The 20385-nt window shown below is 36.0% G+C and overlaps 1 protein-coding gene across 6 annotated transcripts; it reads left to right on the top strand.

Moving 5' to 3' along the window:
* The first annotated feature begins 1619 nt into the window (after positions 1-1619).
* LOC107918396 (two-component response regulator-like APRR1) lies at positions 1620-4810 on the top strand. Of its 6 annotated transcripts, none has more exons than XM_016847954.2 (5): positions 1620-2056; positions 2248-2346; positions 3947-4108; positions 4221-4354; positions 4587-4810. In XM_016847954.2, exons 2-5 carry the CDS (start codon positions 2277-2279, stop codon positions 4593-4595), a joined length of 375 nt encoding a protein of 124 aa, XP_016703443.2. In that variant the 5' UTR covers positions 1620-2056; positions 2248-2276; the 3' UTR covers positions 4596-4810. The 6 variants fall into 6 exon arrangements, 4 of the variants coding, with proteins under 4 accessions (XP_016703443.2, XP_016703445.1, XP_016703446.2 ...); XR_001690087.2 differs by having other exon boundaries at positions 1624-2056; positions 2248-2413; XM_016847956.2 differs by having other exon boundaries at positions 1627-2056; positions 4590-4810.
* Positions 4811-20385: the final 15575 nt, after the last annotated feature.

Genomic DNA, 20385 nt, shown 5'->3' with positions numbered 1-20385 from the left:
TTTTGTTATTGGTGGTTAGAGATTTTTGTTGCTTGATAGAAATGTGTTTAACTCTGGATATTTTCATCATTTCAGGCAAGAATGATAGATTTTTATTATGGTCTGATTATGGTTTTAGTCACTCTGTTATCATTTGATTTTAATTTAGTATAATTTGGTTTCTTTAATTTTATAATATTGACGTGAATTTAAAAAAAAAAGGTAGATAGGTGAATTTATTATTCGTTATAAGGATTGATTGGAATTTTAGGTGTTCATCTGTAAAAGTTTCATAACTTGTTTGTTCTGTTGTTTCAGAAACTGAATATGACCCATGGTTTTGCTTGGCACTTTTCCATTTAAAATTATCTTTAACACCTTACTATTTTCTTCTTCCTATGGATACCATTACAACTTGCAGTTGAATGTTTCTTTTAGGTATTTCTGCCTCCAATTCGCCTTCTGTTAATTTGTTGATTGAATTTTTTTAAACTATTAGGTTTGGACATTAGTGCTAGGGAGAAGCAAGGAAATCCTAAAGTTGATGATGGATTCAAGGTTCCAAAAGAAAAAATCACTTGCACTGCGGCATCTGTTGATGTGGATGAGGAGTTTGAATCTTCTGGAGTTGAAGAAACTAGGAGTAGTACTGTTACAAGTAGGAGTTTGAATCTTTTTAAATATCTTTAAGATTAAGGAACTATACTAAATGCGGTTACAAAACTTATGGAGGACAATTATAAGGGTTGGGGTTTAAGGGTTAGGGGTTAGGGGTTAAGGGTTTACGGTTTATGTTTTACGATTTAGGATTTAGCGGATAGAGGTTAGGGGTTTAGGGTTTACATTAATTAGGTGTTTTTTAATTTATATATTAAATACTTTCTTATATAATTGTAAAAGAGATAATATTAATTTTAATATATTAAAATTATGATTATAGTTTAAATTATTTAAGAGCTTAATAGATAAACTTTATATATATTAGTTGGTTTAGGACTTAAGGTTTACTTGAGATTTGTTAAATGATAAAAAATTATACAATTAATTAATGCTTTTATATTTAAAAATATTTAATCTAAACCATTTGATATATTTAAATATTATATTTAACAAAAAAATTGAGAAATAAAAAAAAAGTAACAGATTGATATGGATAGGTAACTATCTATTTTGGATAGGACCAAATTATAACAAATAAAAATGAAATACAAAAACTAAAATCATTTCACATCGAACATCTAGCATAATATTTATATTTTAGTTAGGAATAAATATCTCTAATAAAATGGAGATTAAATCGGAAAAGAATAATATAAAATCGTGATTAACATTTCAATCTTTAATAGAAATCGTGATTAATATTGGATAATTCTAACTTAATAATTAATTGCAGCCATTTAATCATTTGTTTTCTTATTAAAATATACTATATTTATTTTGAGAGTAATTGATCTTTTTATAAAAATCCAATTTATAAAAAATAGTAATAATAAATGTTTTATAAAATTACTTAACTAAAAAATTTTAAGAGACAAAATATAAAATTTTTAATAAAACAAAACGACGTCATTTTATTTAAAATAAAATAATTTTTTGTGGCGTTTTTATTAAAAATCCGCAATAGATAAGCAATAAGGCCGCGAAAAGTAATTAAAATCCCGCTCACTCCCAAAAATTAATTTTTGGTTACTCGCTCAGTACTCCCTCTTCTTCTCATCTCAGCCGTGCACCCTAAATCCCCAAAGAAAAGTTTGTTTTTCTTCAGCTGAAATCCCCCAAATTTCCCATTTCCAACAACACCCGTCAATACACCTACACCAATCACACTTCTTTTTCCTTTTCATTTCACTGCACTGAATGCACTCACCATAGCTACTCCTTTTCTCTCATCTGTTAGGGTTTCTTTTAATTTTAGGCTTTCAATACAGTTTCCTTTTAATTTTACTGGTGATTTCTATGGTGACGGAAACCCTAGATGAGAAGAAATCGGAAGAAGAGGAGTTGAAAGATAAAGGAAACGAAGAGGGGAGTAAGGTTGTTCGCTGAAATAAAGAGATAAAAAAAAAGGTTGAAGAAGGTGAAGAATCTCTGTTTCAGTTTCTTTTTCTGTCTTTGGTTTTAAAAAAAATCTTTTTTCTCTTCTTTTTTTGTTGTGTAAATACGTGTATTGCCGTAAATCATGTTTGTTTGCAAATTTGTAATATGACTTTAGGGACTGTTAATGTTATGTAAATTCTTATTCAATACTTTTTCTTGGGTAATTTTTAGGGTTTATTAAATTCCTGGGGCCTTACTATATGCTGCTTATTACAAAACGAAGATGGATTGGAGCACTTTTCAGACACAATGTATCTGCAGTTTCGAAAAGTGAGATGATTCCCCTCCCAAATTCATCTGTTAACCCAAGCATTACGGACTTTAGGAAAGAGAACAGGTCTTCTTCTATTTTGTTAAAGAACTTCGTCTACTGCTAGATTTGATTTCATTCTTCTAATATAGCATGCTGTGATTTTACTTGTGTTTTATTCTACCTGCTTTTCCTTGATTAGCAGGCGCAGAACAAGAGAGTAATTCTGGTTAATTGCGTTTGCATGCTAGAATTCGTTCCAGTTATTTAGTGAAGCACTCCTTTTTTGTGATGTAATAATATGAAAAAACCTTAATGTCTTCTAGTATAGCATGTTATAATCCGTGTGCTTGAGATCAAGACTCTTCTCTTCCTGCATTATCTTGATTAGCAGATGCCAAACATTACAGTGAATTTGGTTTAATTGCATGCTAGAATTCCTTCCAGTTATTTAGTTAAGCACTCCTTTATTGCGATGTAATAATATGAAAATGTAGTTTGAATTTTGATTGCCACCACAACCTTAATGTCTACAAGAACTGAATTTGAATAAAGAGCTTAAAGCAGGAGGAGCAGGAAATGGGTTTATAGATAGGAGCAAAGTGAGGATTTTGCTATGTGATAATGATACCAAGAGCTGTGAGGAAGTTTTTTTCACTTCTTTTGAAATGTTCTTATCAGGGTATACTGAGCTTTTATTAATATGTTTACTTTTTTTCCTCATATCTTATTGAGTGTAGAATATGTTTATTTATTTATGCTGATTTTGTTGTTGTTGTTCTTGTTCGTTATTGGGTATTTGGAGTCAAATTTTATGTTTTGTATCTGTTGAGTTTTTTTGTTAAATTATTTATTTTTGTTTTGTTTTGTTTGAATTGTGTGATTTAAATGGCTGTTGAAGTGCAACTAATGGTACTGGTTGAATTTTCATTTAGGAATCTGAAGGTTAAAGTACAGTTGAAAATATGCTATTATAGTCTGGAAAAAAAATGATATGTAAAAGAAGTTGATTCTGTCAGCTGTAAATGATTATTTGTGTGTATATATATTATTCTCTTCTATAAGTTCATTATGTTATTATCTGATTATGCTACTTTTGCTTACTGAATCTAGTCTTTTGCTTCGACTTGCTTTGCTCCATGGGAGCTTAATTTGAGAAACTTGATAAAAAGGATATTTGGGGTATACGTTTAACATCCTTATCTGGTTGTCTTCTAGTTCCTTGTTCTCATGCTTTGCCTTGTAAATAAACAATGATAGGCTGTGAGAATTTTTTGTAGAGTGTTGATAAGAAAAGAAAGAAGGATAAGAAATGAATTCACTTGCCAGCAATCATCAGTTAATGAGAAGTTTGGGAAGTGTTAACTTATGTGTGTTTGGTATAGGGTTATATTATATCATAGAGCCTTACTTATAGATAATAAGAGTAGAAGTAGACTGAAATTCACATGGATGACATTTAGGTAGCTTCAATATTTTCGAGTAACTCAACTACTTGTCTTACTTCGATGATTGTATATTGCATTTAGGAGTGCATAATAGTTTTATGACACTTCTCATATGTTAATTTTGTGAAGTGATGTGTCAACTTTATGATTCCGTGTTACTTTTTATTCACAGTGACTACAATAAAGTCTGCTAGACAGGTCATTGATGCACTGAATGCTGAGGGATCTGACATTGATATAATACTTACTGAAGTCGACCTCTCAATGACAAAAGGAATGAAGTTGCTAAAGTATATTATGCGGAATAATGAACTGCGGCGCATTCCTGTTATTAGTAAGTTTGTCTTGTACCTTTCTTCAGACGTCGAACTTTTATCATAGTGAATTTTCCTTCTGGTGTTCATGGTCTGATCATTTATGTACATTTCTTTCTTCTTTATGACAAGTGATGTCGGCCCAGGATGAGGTCTCTATTGTTGTTAAGTGCCTGAGGCTTGGTGCTGCTGACTATCTTGTCAAGCCTTTACGAACCAATGAATTGTTGAACTTGTGGACACACATGTGGAGAAGGCGACGTGAGGTTTGTTGCCCTTCTTTTTTCTTTCCTTTGTTCTTCTATAATAAAAATTAGATCCATGGCACTTAATAGTCATGAGAGTAAAATTGAACATACTCATCTCAGACATGCCTTCATACCCATATCTACATGTCTTTATACTGACACCTAACACTTATACCTAAGTCCGACTAACATGGTTCTTTTCTTTTTCAAGTTCTAAATTGTTTAACAATAGGTTCTTTGTTTTCTTAAGCATGGATGATGAAGATGATTCTGTTGCCAAGATGAAGGCAGCTGAGGAAGCCTTCGAAGCAAAACAAAAAGTAACAAATAGCTTGTCTGCTACCTATTCTTTTTTTTTTATCATGTTTTATAATTTTGTGACAAATTGTTCTTGGTACTCTGAAGATATTTATGCAAAATTACCCTATGATTCTATTGTATTTATATTGCATGGTTGCACCATGTATTTCTTAACTAGTTTGATAAATTTTATGTGTGGTGTTTAATTTTTCGTTATTGTCTGTGTAACTTGCAGCAAAAACCTACATTTGAGCTATCTTTCCATTGATTATTTTAGTTTTGATTCTAAAATTTACGACAACTTGAGTTCTAACTTTTAGATTTTAATTATGTTATTAATTTATTATTTTAAATTCTAAAACTAAATTCATTAATTTTTATATTTATTTTTAAAGTTAAAATTTTCATAGCAAATTTAATTTAAATAATATTTTTTATTTATCCTTAAAAGTATATTTAAAGTTCAAATTTAAAAAATAAAACATAATATAATATTTATCATAAAAATAAATATTATTTGATTAAAATAATTTTTTTAAAGATTATGTTTTTAGCAGCGTTTTTGCTAGAAGCGTCGTTAAAGGTCGTGGTTTGTAGCGGCGTTTGTGGGAAAAGCGTCGCTAAAGGTCATGGTCTTTAGCGGCGTTTGTGGAAAAAGCGCCGTTAAAGGTCGTGGTCTTTAGCGGCGTTTGTGGAAAAAAACGCCGCTAAAGGTCGTGGTCTTTAGTGGCGTTTGTGGGAAAAGTGCCGCTAAAGTTAGCGACGCGTTTTTTAGCGGCGTTTTTTCCGACGCTTCTCAAAACACCGCAAATACTTTTAGTGACACTAAGAAGCGTCGCTAAAGGCCTAAAAAAGTGCCGCTAAAATCCTGTTTTGGTGTAGTGTACCATCTTGTACTGACCGCATATTCTTCTCCATCTCTACGTTTCTGAAATTTAAATATAGAAAGAAAAAACTAGATTAAAATAACATGTGGCAAAATAACGTCAACATATTTAGGCACAATTAATAAATTATGATTTTGCATAAGCATTTTCTTTTATATATTTTTAAATTTATTATTATGTTTTTTCAACATATATTTTTCTTTAAAATTTTTAGAATTAAGATAAACTTGAGAACATTTGTAAATTTTGAGGGTTAGATTTTTTAAGTTATGACTAAATCGATATGATATGTAAAAGTTGAATGCTAAATTTATTATTATATTGATTTTTTAACTGCTACATCAACTTGTCATTTATGATTTTAATGGAAGTAGTAAAAATGACCGAATTATGTAACGTGAGTGCTTAAATTGTAATTTTTTTTTATTTTAGGTGCCTAAAATGAAAATTTTTTATAGTTGCGTGACTCTATGTGTAGTTTACCCTTATTAAATTAAAGATAAACTACATCATTAGTCACTAAACTATAAGTAAAATTTCTTTTTAGTCACTTAACTAAAAAGAAGTTACAATTTGAGCACCGAACTATTTGAAAGTTTTCCTTTAAAGTTATTGAGCTGTTAAAATGGATACTATATGGCTTCTCTATTCACACTATTTTTATCAACTGAAAGCTCTCTTTCATATTCTCTTCTACAATTTAATTTAATAACTAAATTAAATGATTGCGAAAAACCACTATACTTATTAACAATAATTAAAAAAAGAAAGACTTTTTAGTTTTTAAAATCATTGCATATACTTTTAACAACAAAGTATATACAATGATCTAGCAAACGTCTTTCTATCATTGCAATATATTATTCATAATGATAATCCAATTAGAGCTGCTCATGGGCCGGGCCGGGCTGGGCCCAGAAAAAAATTTTAGCCTGGGTCCTAGGCCCGGGCCCGGCCCGGCCCGAAATATGGGCCTAGAATTTTGCCCAAGCCCGGCCCGGGAAAAAATTCATAAGCCCGGGCCTGGCCCGGCCCGGCCCGTTTTTTAAATAAATACCAAAAATTTATTTTAAAAATTAAAAAATTTTATTTTAAAAATATTTTAAAATTAAAAAAAATTAAAAAAGTATTTTAAAAATATTTTAAAATTAAAAAAATTTTAAAAAAAGTATTTTAAAAGTATTTTAAAATTAAAAAAATAAAAATAAAAATATTTATTATATTCGGGCCGGGCCGGGCCCAGACAAAAAAAGTGGTGCCCGAGGCCCGGCCCGTTTTTTAATCGGGCCTCATTTTTTTGCCCAAGCCCATATTTCGGACGGGCCGTCGGGCCGGACCGGGCCGCCCAGCCCATGAGCACCTCTAAATCCAATATTTCTTAACGACTTTTAGCATTGTTAAATACTATTTTTCTTGAATGCCCCAAGGAATTTTCTTTTAGTAGCTCCCACCGTTTGATTTCAAAATCAAATTTGTATCGCGACTTCATCTATTGCTAGCTTTTGTATCCTTTTCGGCTTCTCCCACACATTAGGCTACTGACATCATCTATTGCTAGCTTTTGTATCCATTTTGGCTTCTCCCACACAACGGCAAAGGTTACTATTTTTTTTAGCATTCGCTTGCTACTAAAGCCATTGACTTCTGTTCTTTTTCCTTTGATTTTTTTCACCTATATGCAGGGGCGGCGGATCTAGGGGCCTGATTCCCTTAAAATGAATTTTTTTTCATTTAAAATTTTTATAATTTATTATAAAAAGTAATAAAAAAATTAATTCAATCATCTAAAAATTATAAATGTAATAGGCTAATTTAGCCTAGGCTCACAAAAAATAATAAACCCAAAATAATAAAACGAAGTCCAAGTCCAGTCCAAAATTATATCATTTGGCCCGATCAGAATGACCCATTACTTGAAAAGGTTGAAGGTCCATCTACAAGCTTGATGCATATGGAAACATAATTTTTAAGTATATGCAATCTTAGAAGATATGATTTTGTAATCTTAGATATTTAATTTGTAGATACCCTTTAATTTTAGCCCTTGATGTAATTGATCTGTACCATTGGATTTGGGGAGGCTCAACTATAAATTGAGGTCTCTCCCTTCATTGTAAAACACTTCAGTTTGGAGCAATAATAAATCTTAAGAGCATTCACTCAAATTTCTCATTCTCTTGCGTTCTTATTTTCTGTGACACTTGAGTTTGGAGCAATAATAATTCTTAAGAACATTCACTCAAATTTCTCCCTCTCTTGCGTTCTTATTTTCTGTGGCTTGTTCTTATTTTGTTCTTCGTTCATCTTCGCTTCTTTATAAGTTGCTTTCATTTGAGTTGGATTTTGGTGGAAGAATTTCGTTGAATCTTCATATTGTGAGAGTTAGGCTGACTTAAGCGTTTTTTTTTTAAAATTTTTTATTTCTCCATTTAATTGTTTAATCATTAATTATTTTTTTACTTTTATTCGTTTATTTATCCATCAACTTTCTTATTTACATATTGTTCATTCATTTAACCATTATTATCATTCTTTTATTTTCTTTCATTAATTATATATTTTATTTGTTTTTAATATTATGTCACACATGTTGTTTATTTTTTAAAAAGTCGTGTTATAAATCATTCATTTTAAATTGTTTGATTATTTGCTTTAAAATTTTTTTCCATATATTATCAATTGCAAATTTTTTTTATACTATCTATTTTATATACCATTTATTTTTAAGATGTTTTGTGTATAACTTGTTCTAAATTCCTTATTACACAATATTTATTTTTAAACTCACTTATATATTATTACTTTATATATTACCTATTTTCATTTTTATATATTATTTATTCCAAACTTATACATATATTACCTACTTTTTTATATATATAATTTATTTATTGATTTGTATATTGTTGATTTCAAATTTCTTTTTCCCTTATTATTCATTTTCAAATTCATTATTTTTAAATTTGTTTACATTTTATTTTGCCTTATATTTTTTTATTTTATACTCTGTGTTTTAAATTCATTGTTCTTTGATTATTGATGCTAGTATTTAAATAATTGCCATTACGTGTTTTATAAATTGTTTATTTGTATTTAATATTGCCATTTTTTTATCAAAGTTTTTACACATCGTTTTAATATTGCGTCACTTTTCCCCAATTTTAAAAAAGAGAACTTTTAAAAATAAGGCAATATTCGGTACTTTGAAGCTTTGAGAAAATCGTGCCCTAACTTACTGGGTTTCGATTTTTTTGATCCAAATAATCGAATATCCTTTGTAAACTTTAATGCATGAGACAAGCTTAGTTTCGAGGTTTAAAATGTTGTATCCTAACTTACTGGATGTGACTTCTTATTACTTCGGGACAAGGAGGTCTTAACATCAAATTCGATTTATTCAGGTTTTTAAAAAGGATCGTATTTTAAAATTTTTTCAAATTTTCGACATTAGGATGTTAATTAATCAATTAGGTACCAACTTTTGGGCGTTACGAGGGTGCTAATCCTTCCTCGTGCGTAACCGACTCCCGAGCCCGTTTTCTCGAATTTTGTAGACCAATATCATTATTTTAATAAATCAAAATGTTTTATTAAAATGATTAATCTCAAGGTGACCCTATCACACCTCGAAAAAAGATTGGTGGCTACTCCATTTTCGTTTTAAAAGTCGACCTTGTTTTTCAAAATAAAAATGGTTTCGACGGCTTGGCGACTCCGCTGGGGACCATAAGAGAGTCAAGCCGTAAATTGATTAATTTTTGTCTTTTTTGTTGAAAGTTGAAATTTTGGTTTTTAACATATGATCCTCTAATTGCATTTCATTTATTTTGAATTATAGTTTTCATCATGTTTTGTATATTAAATTTTTATCTCTCCACACATTGCATTACATGACTGTTGGTCAAACCTTTTTAAGTGGGAGTGAGAAGCTACTCCTTCGTGAGGTTTTCACCTCCATGCAGGATAGTGGATCGCTTCTAGGATACATCAGTACCTATGTCTTCGTGAGATTTTCATCTCCGTGCAGCCATAGGAAAATGTATTCCCCTAAATTGAACTTGGTCCATATGAGCCTATAATGGGTAAGGATCGAGAAATCTGCTGGCTCAAGTACCCTTGCCTTAGAACTGAACCGCATATAGAGAGCCTTAAGAACCTACCCTAAGTAAAGCCGCGCTAAACCTTAGTGGTCACCCAGATAGGTGTTCTATTCTGTTGTTTATTTCTTCCGTACTAACCTATTTTGTTTTGTTTTGTTTATGATTGCTTTGCATTTTCATAATAGAAAAGGGGTGTTGATTCAAATTTAATTGCTAAATAGAAAAGCTTGTCATGGAAAATGAATTTCTTAATAAAGTGGAATATAATGCGACTGCCCGAATATGGTCTAATTAAACACAACGAGAGAAGGCTGGAAGTTCGTGGAGGAATAAACGACTATGCTTCGCTGCTTAAGGATTCAAACCGACAAAGATCATTTGAGAGCTGTCACGTCTCAAAGAAACTAAAGAGTATCGCGGGGTGAGTAATGGGTCATGGCTCGGATCAAACAAAAAGGAGATAGAAGAGACAGATTTTGGAAAATTCGCAAGATTTGATCCCAGCATCCGGATATAAAGAAAAAATTGACGTCTTCGCCCGGAATATGAGGGCAAAGCCGCATATGTAATCTATTTTATGTCAAGAAATTTGTTTTCTAGAAATGTTGTTCTAATGGAATTGAATTCAAAATCAATGCATTTCTTTCTTTTTGCATTCATTCCATGCATCTGCATTACACTGCATCATATGCATTAGATTTTCACAAAATGACCCTAATTAGGTAAAATTATTTCAGTTAACCTGGGAACCAAAAAAAATTCTATCGACTAAGCATCGTTACGGTACTCACATAAGAACAAAAGTAATGGACCAAAGATTGGAAAGGTTAGAACATATTCAAAGAGAAATGCAAGACCAGTTGCAAATGCAAATGTAGGAGCAATTGACCAAAATTCAGCAAGATATGAGGCACCAGATGTTAGAGTCCCAAAAGAATATGATGGATCAATTAACCCAATTGTTAACCGAGGGGCTAGAAAAAGGAAAAGCCCTATGGTCAATTCTAGAGATGATAATGACGAACCTTTGGGTTTCACCCCGATAAATGCTCAGACACAACCCGAGGTGTACCCACGAGGACCATCTGTTACGATCAGGCCTGAACAATATCAGGCTGGTACCTCTGTACCAATAAACTACCCGATACGCTCAGTTTTTAATCTGAGGAATAACACAACTAATCCTGTTGTCCCTGATCTCGATGAGGTGGCAAAAATGGAAAAGGCAAGGGTAGATCTGTCAAAATAACTTAAGAACCGATGCAGATGGCTGGAAGAGAAATTTAAAGTAATGGAAAATGCTGACTACCATTGCGGGGTTGACGCTAAGGACTTGAGCCTGGTCTCAGATCTAGTACTCCCGCCAAAGTTTAAAACTCCAGAGTTTGAAAAGTACAACGGGACTAGTTGTCCTGAAGCTCACATCACGATGTTCTGTCGAAGGATGAAAGGATATGTTAATAATGACCAGTTATTAATACATTGCTTCCAAGACAGTCTGATCGGGTCAGCAGTAAAATGGTACAACCAATTGAGCCGTGCTAAAATCAATTCATGGAAAGACTTAGCACAAGCTTTTATGAAGCAGTATAATCATGTAACAAACATGACACCCGATAGAATTACTTTACAGAATATGGAAAAGAAGTAAAGTAAGAGCTTCAGGCAATATACCCAAAGATGGAGAGAGGTAGCAACACAAGTCTAGCCACCACTTTTGGAGAAAGAAATGACAATGCTTTTCATCAATACTCTGAAAGCCTCGTTCATCAATGTAACACCCCGAACCCGAGACCGACACCGGAGTCGGACACGAGATGTTAACAAACTTTGAAAAATTTTTCCAGACACTGCCCAGTCTGAGTACTAGTCGCTTCAAAAAGCATATCTTGAGTTTCACAACTTGAAAATCAGTTTTGTGATTTTTCCCTGAAACTAGACTCATGTCCCCACCTATGTATTTTTTTCTAGAATTTTTGGTCGGGCCAATTAGTACAGTTTATTAGTCAAAGTCTCCCATGTTACAGGGGTCGACTACACTGACCTTTTCCCATTACGACTTGGATATCTCTCTGCACAGAGCTTCAATACTGATGCCGTTTGTTTCTATGGAAACTAGATTCAGGGAGGAATCCATACATATATGGTATGACCCCTAATTATCTCTGGTCAATTTATAGTGAATTTCCAAAGGCGGAACAGGGAATCCAGAAACTGTTCTGGCCCTGTTCCACAAGAACCCGAATATCTCTTACTGTACTGTTCATATGATTGTTTCGTTACTTTCATATGAAAGTAGATTCATCAAGGTTCGATTACATAATTTATTCACTATTTAATTCCACTCCTACGAATTCTTGTGATTTTTCCAATCCACACCACTGCTGCTATCAGCCTCTGTTTTCAAAGTAAACCTTACCTATTTTGGGGTTTCATGGACCAACTAGGGCCTTGTCATACATAAGCCCACATATGATCATACTTAGCCATTCCAATGGCTGATAATTTGCTCAACACTTCCATTCCAACTATAGTTACATCATGAAACCATCTATACATTCATAAACACGAATGGTCTAATGCCATACTCCACTTCTACAAGCCATTTTCGCATGGCTGTACACTTATACATTTCATAAAGTACTCGAAAAACAACAATGGGTAGTCCTATACATGCCATATCAAGATTCAACCAAAATAGTACCCAAAAGAGCCTTTGATAGTGTGGGCGACTTCGACTTCAAGATCCCGAGTCCGATAGCTGGAGAACCAAAAATCTATAAAACAGAGGAGCAGTGTAACGAGTAAGCAATTTATGCTTAGTAAGTTTTGAGCAAGGAATTCCAGCATAAACAAAGAATAACACACATTTAGCTAAATGGAATATTTCATAATACGCAATTTATCGATATCAAACTTGCTTCACAACATTAACAACCCTTATGTACATACACAATAGACTAACTTAGCCGAAGGCCGGTAGCTCGTTTATCAACTGAGCGAACATTTATTTGTAAGGGCTCGATTAAATTCAACACATACGTAACATATCCCCGTATTGGGATGTTTTTCGAGTATTCGCTGGAATTTTACAGCAAGCTCATTCATTACCAAATCACGTACCTTCGGGATTTAACCGGATATAGCTCCTCGTTCAAATGCCTTCGGGACATAGCCCGGTTTTAGTAACTCACACAATGCCTTCGGGACATAACCTGGATTTAATAACTCGCACGAATGCCTTCGGGACTTAACCCGGATTTAATAACTCGCACGAATGCCTTCGGGACTTAACCCGGATTTAATAACTCGCACGAATGCCTTCGGGACTTAACCCGGATTTAATATCTCACACAAAGGCCTTCGGGGCTTAACCCGGAATTTGTATCTCGCACAAATGCCTTCGGATCTTAGTCCGGATATATTCACTTAGCACAAAGCCTTCGGGACTTAGCCCGGACAGCATTCAATTAATCATGCACATCTAACAATAATTCATGGCACATTCATATTTCATTTTCATTTGCGAAACTCAAACACAAGGCACATATCGTCCTTGCACATTCGGCTCAATAGCAACACATAGAGCATGATTTAATCACATCGTAATTTAAGCTCTCTTACTCAAGAACTTACCTCGGGTGTTGTCGAACGATTTCGCTAGCTATTCAACCACTTTTTCCTTCCCTTTATCGGATTTATTTCCCCTTTGCTCTTGAGCTTAATTAAACAAATAAATTGATTTCATCATTTAGGCATCAAAAAGATGAACACAAGGCACTTAGCCCATATTTATACATTAGACATTAAAGTCTCATACATGCAAAAATCATGCATCAACACAACATATTAGCTAATTTCTTTCCCCTTGGCCGAATATGCATGTCTATTTTTGGGGTCGATTTCAACACTTAATACACACATATACACACTAGTAAAGCATCCTCCCCCTTTTCATCGATTTAACACATGCATTGCTCATCAACATGCAAAGTTACATTCGGCCTTAGCACACATCTTGCTAGCCGATTCTTCTCCATTTAGCAACCAATGCACATATGTGCTCACACAAAAATGCTAAAAAGGAGGTTCAAGAATCATCAAGCCATCATCACATGTATCATTAACAAGCTTCATATTTTGCATGCAATGGCATTAACACAACCTCCACCTAGGCCGAATCTTAACTCATCCTCATGCCTCATCACCACAACATCAAACACCAACCAAGAATGATGCATCCATGGTCAAGTGCCATTTCCATCACATGGCAAGATTTAGACCATGGGCTAGGTAGAACTCAAGCTAACAACTAAAACATGCATGCATCTCATGGAACATCATCAAACATACCTTAGCCTAGCTACATGCATGGCCGAATCTCTTCACCTTTCTTTTTCTTTCCTCCATAAAATTTTTGGCCAAGGATGAACCAAAGGATGAGAAAATTTTTCTTTGTTTTTCTTTCTAATTTAGGCTAAATGAAGGTGAGAAAAGGATGAACAAAGATCTTCTCCTCTCTTTTCTTTAGCTCACGGCAAAGGGGGGGGGAAAAGAATCAACTACACACTTTTTTTTTTGTGTATTCATCATACCCCTTTTCATTATTTAATTTCCATGCCTATTATTTTAATTTTTTCCACCCATGATGCACCAACAAAACATGTCTATGACATGTCTTGGCCATCAAACTTTGTCTACCATGCTTGTCATGGCCGGCCACTACTAGTAGGGGGGGAATTTGACATGCAAGTCCCCCCCTTTGTCCACATGCACTAATAGGTCCTCACACATTGACCTATCACATTTTAGAATTTTCTCACATAAGTCCTATTGACTAAATTCACATGAAATCAACCAAATTGAAGCTTGAAATTTTCACACATTCATAATTACATATTCTAGACAATAAGTATCACATTCAAACATTTCGGTGACTCGGTTTAGCGGTCCCGAAACCACTTCCCGACTAGGGTCAACTTTGGGCTGTCACAACTCTCCCCCACTTAAGAAATTTTCGTCCCCGAAAATCTTACCGGTAAATAGGTTTGGGTATCGTTCTTTCATCGAGCTCTCGGTCTCCCAAGTAGCTTCCTCGATCTCGTGTTTGAGCCATAACACCTTTACTAACGGAACTCTTTTGTTTCGCAACTCCTTCACTTCACGAGCTAGGATACGCATCGGTTCTTCTTCATAGCTCATGTCGACTTGAATTTCAACCTCTGATGGGCTAATTATATGCGATGGATCAGATCGATAGCGTCGAAGCATCGAAACATGAAAGACGTCATGAATCTTTTCAAGCTCCGGGGGCAAAATCAATCTATACGCAACCGGACCAACTCGTTCGGAGATTTCGTACGGCCCAATGAATCTTGGGCTCAACTTGCCCTTACGGCCGAACCTGAGTATCTTTTTCCAAGGTGAAACCTTAAGGAACACTTTGTCTCCCACCTGATACTCGATGTCTTTTCGTTTCAAATCTGCGTACGACTTCTGACGATCCGTGGCTACCTTCAGACTTTCACGGATTACCTTTACTTTCTGTTCAGCATCTTTAATCAAATCAACTCCGAAAATTTTACTTTCACCGAGCTCGGTCCAAAACAATGGTGTACGGCATTTACGACCGTACAAAGCCTCGTAAGGTGCCATCTTAATACTTGATTGAAAACTATTGTTGTAAGCGAATTCAATCAAAGGTAAATACCGTTCCCATGAACTACTGAACTCGAGGATGCAACAACTCAACATATCCTCAAGTATCTGAATTATCCGCTCGGATTGACCATCGGTTTGGGGGTGAAAAGCAGTGCTAAAATGCAGCTTGGTACCCAGAGCTTCTTGCAATTTCTTCCAAAATCGTGAGGTGAATCTCGGATCTCTATCCGACACGATAGAAACAGGTACCCCGTGTAATCTCACAATTTGAGAAACGTACAATTCAGCTAGTTTATCCAATGAAGAATCCGTATGTACGGGGATGAAATGAGCCGACTTAGTCAGCCTATCAACAACAACCCAAATCGCATCCTTCTTACTTGCTGACAATGGCAGTCCAGACACAAAGTCCATTGTGACTCGATCCCACTTCCACTCGGGTATCATGATCGGCTGGAGTAATCCTGAAGGCACTTGATGTTCCGCTTTCACTTGTTGACATATTAAACATCTCGAAACAAAGTTGGAGATGTCTCGTTTCATACCATGCCACCAAAATTGACGTTTCAAATCGTTGTACATTTTCGTACTCCCCGGGTGAATTGACATTTGGCTACAATGGGCTTCGTTCAGAATCATCGAAATGAGTTCCGAATTCCTTGGAACACACAAACGATTTTTGAACCTCAAACAATCATCATCATCAATTTGAAACTCCGATTCCTCGTTCGGAACACACTTAGCCCATTTTGCAACCAATTCATCATCGACTTTCTGGGCTTCACGAATTTGGTGAGTCAATAATGGTTTAGCTTTTAATTCAGCTACCAACACATTGTCTGGTAGAACAGACAAACACACATTCATCGCTCGTAAAGCAAACAATGACTTCCGGCTTAAGGCGTCCGCAACCACGTTAGCCTTTCCCGGGTGGTAATCAATGACAAGCTCGTAATCTTTCAACAACTCAAGCCAACGTCTTTGTCGCAGATTCAAGTCTCGTTGAGTCATCAAATATTTGAGACTTTTGTGATCCGAAAATACATGGCACTTTTCACCAAACAAATGATGTCGCCATATTTTTAAAGCAAATACGTTGGCGGCTAGTTCGAGATCATGGGTCGGATAATTTCTCTCGTGTGGCTTCAATTGTCTCGACGCATAGGCCACAACTCGACCGTCTTGCATCAATACGCAACCCAACACAAGTAGGGATGCGTCACTATAAATGATAAACTCTTTACCCGATTCGGGTTGCACTAAAATTGGAGCTTCAGTCAAGTGAGTTTTCAGTTGATCAAAACTTTTCTGACACTTCTCCGTCCATTCGAACTTAACGTCCTTTTGAAGTAGCTTCGTCATTGGTGTGGCTATCATCGAGAAACCTTTCACAAATCGTCGGTAATAACCGGCGAGCCCCAAAAAGCTCCGATCTCAAATCTATTTTTGAGAACACTGAGGCTCCCTTCAGTTGGTCGAACAAATCATCGATGCGCGGCAACGGATATTTGTTCTTTATCGTCACTTTATTCAGCTGACGATAGTCAATGCACAACCTCATGGTTCCGTCCTTCTTTTTCACGATCAATACTGGTGCACCCCAAGGTGAGAAACTTGGTCGAGCGAAACCTCTATCCGTCAGTTCTTGCAACTGAGCTTTCAACTCCTTTAACTCGGTTGGTGCCATACGATACGGAGCTATCGAAATCGGCGTAGTCCCAGGTACAAGCTCAATACCAAACTCTACCTCCCGAACAGGTGGTAAACCCGGTAATTCTTCCGGAAAAACATCCGGGTATTCACAAACCACCGACACAAATTCGGGTTTCTTTTCTAATTCTTTGTCACCAAGTACATACGCAAGGTATGCTTCGCACCCTTTTCTTACATATTTCTGTGCCAACATTGCTGATATTACAGTTGGCATCCCCTCCAAGTCCGCAGACTCAATTTGGATTACTTCGTTATTTGCGCACCTCAAATCAATAGTCTTGCTCTTGCAATTCACAACCGCATCATGCGCGGTCAACCAATCCAAACCAAGGATAACATCAAATTCATCAAACGGCAAAAGCATCAAGTCCGCCGGAAAACAGGAACCTCGAATTTCCAGGGGACATTTCTTACACACTTTGTCGACAAGCACGTAACGACCCAAGGGATTTGACACCCGAATTACGAACTCAGTAGACTCAATAGGTAAAGTCTTACTGGATGCTAAGGTTTCACATATGTAAGAATGAGTAGAACCGGGGTCAATCAAAGCAATTACATTAGTATCAAAGAGAGTGAATGTACCGGTAATAACATCAGGCGAAGAAGCATCCTCGCGGGCACGTATAGCATAAGCTCTAGCAGGCGCACGGGCTTCGGATCTGGTTATATCATCTCTAGATCCTCTCTGACCACCACTAGCATTGCCTATATTTCCAGATGGTCTACCTCGAGCAGTGGTAGCACCCGGTCTCCCACTCTGATTTGCATTCTGTCCCGACAACCTCGGGCAATCTTTAATGAAGTGGTCAACTGATCCGCATTTGTAACAGGAGCGGTCAGGAAATCTACAACTCCCCGAATGCCATTTACCGCAATATCGGCATTTCGTCCTGTCTCGACGTTCATTCCCAACACTGGCGACCGAAGTGCCTCGTGTACCCATAGGGGGTCGATCACGATCTTGTCTAAAAAGGCCCGAAGTGCCTCTAAACTGGCCCGCATCATCTCGAAATCTCTTCGATGTCTGTTGAAGAGACCTTCCCGAGGATCTTTTACGAAACTCTCCAGTTCCCTCATCAACTCTTTGCTTTTCTTTTCTAAGCTCTTCGGCTTTACAAGCTCGTTCAACAAGTACCACGAACTCTCGTATTTCAAGAACGCCAACGAACATTTTTATATCTTCATTCAGCCCATCCTCGAAGCGTTTACACATAATAGTTTCGGACGAAACACATTCCCGAGCGTATTTGCTAAGTCTAACAAATTTTCGCTCGTAATCAGTAACCGACATGGAGCCTTGCTTAAGCTCAAGAAATTCCTTCCGTTTTTGATCAACAAATCTCTGACTGATATACTTTTTCCGAAACTCAGTTTGGAAAAACTCCCAAGTTACTTGCTCTCGGGGCACAATAGAAGTCAGAGTACTCCACCAATAGTAGGCAGAATCACGTAGCAAGGAGATAACACACTTTAGGCATTCATCGGGTGTACAAGATAGCTCATCGAGTACCCGGATAGTGTTGTCCAGCCAAAATTCAGCTTGCTCGGCATCATCGCTATCCATAGCCTTAAATTCAGTAGCCCCATGTTTTCGGATTCTGTCAACTGGGGGCTTATTTGACCTTATTTGGTCCGTTACCGGTGGTATTGTAGGTGCGGGGGTAGTATTTGTCGGGAATGGAGGTTGTGGAACAGCCATATTAGTTCGAATGTATTGGTTAAACCAATCATTCATCACGCTATAGAATGCTTGTCTAGCTTCATCATTCGGATTACTAGCATTAGGTTGAGAGTCTGCCGGCACTGTCCCTTGTGCGGGAGCAGGAGCTACCTCTCGGTCACGATCGGGATCCATTACTATAAATACACATTTACAATTGTCAGAAATCACCACACTATCAAGTAATCACATAAAATGGCATGTATAGCTAGACCCAAAACATTACGGTAGTCCTAGAATCGACTAAACCTGGCTCTGATACCAATAAAATGTAACACCCCGAACCCGAGACCGACACCGGAGTCGGACACGAGATGTTAACAAACTTTGAAAAATTTTTCCAGACACTGCCTAGTCTGAGTACTAGTCGCTTCAAAAAGCATATCTTGAGTTTCACAACTCGAAAATCAGTTTTGTGATTTTTCCCTGAAACTAGACTCATGTCCCCACCTATGTATTTTTTTCTAGAATTTTTGGTCGGGCCAATTAGTACAGTTTATTAGTCAAAGTCTCCCATGTTACAGGGGTCGACTACACTGACCTTTTCCCATTACGACTTGGATATCTCTCTGCACAGAGCTTCAATACTGATGCCGTTTGTTTCTATGGAAACTAGATTCAGGGAGGAATCCATACATATATGGTATGACCCATAATTATCTCTGGTCAATTTATAGTGAATTTCCAAAGGCAGAATAGGGAATCCAGAAACTGTTCTGGCCCTGTTCCACAAGAACCCGAATATCTCTTACTGTACTGTTCATATGATTGTTTCGTTACTTTCATATGAAAGTAGATTCATCAAGGTTCGATTACATAATTTATTCACTATTTAATTCCACTCCTACGAATTCTTGTGATTTTTCCAATCCACACCACTGCTGCTATCAGCCTCTGTTTTCAAAGTAAACCTTACCTATTTTGGGGTTTCATGGACCAACTAGGGCCTTGTCATACATAAGCCCACATATGATCATACTTAGCCATTCCAGTGGCTGATCATTTGCTCAACACTTCCATTCCAACTATAGTTACATCATGAAACCATCTATACATTCATAAACACGAATGGTCTAATGCCATACTCCACTTCTACAAGCCATTTTCGCATGGCTGTACACTTATACATTTCATAAAGTACTCGAAAAACAACAATGGGTAGTCCTATACATGCCATATCAAGATTCAACCAAAATAGTACCCAAAAGAGCCTTTGATAGTGTGGGCGACTTCGACTTCAAGATCCCGAGTCCGATAGCTGGAGAACCAAAAATCTATAAAATAGAGGAGCAGTGTAACGAGTAAGCAATTTATGCTTAGTAAGTTTTGAGCAAGGAATTCCAGCATAAACAAAGAATAACACACATTTAGCTAAATGGAATATTTCATAATACGCAATTTATCGATATCAAACTTGCTTCACAACATTAACAACCCTTATGTACATACACAATAGACTAACTTAGCCGAAGGCCGGTAGCTCGTTTATCAACTGAGCGAACATTTATTTGTAAGGGCTCGATTAAATTCAACACATACGTAACATATCCCCGTATTGGGATGTTTTTCGAGTATTCGCTGGAATTTTACAGCAAGCTCATTCATTACCAAATCACGTACCTTCGGGATTTAACCGGATATAGCTCCTCGTTCAAATGCCTTCGG

This window comes from Gossypium hirsutum, chromosome D13 (assembly GCF_007990345.1).
Source record: "Gossypium hirsutum isolate 1008001.06 chromosome D13, Gossypium_hirsutum_v2.1, whole genome shotgun sequence".
NCBI lineage: Eukaryota > Viridiplantae > Streptophyta > Magnoliopsida > Malvales > Malvaceae > Gossypium > Gossypium hirsutum.
Note: the sequence above shows the minus strand (reverse complement) of the source record. Positions and strands in the feature narration are given on the sequence as shown.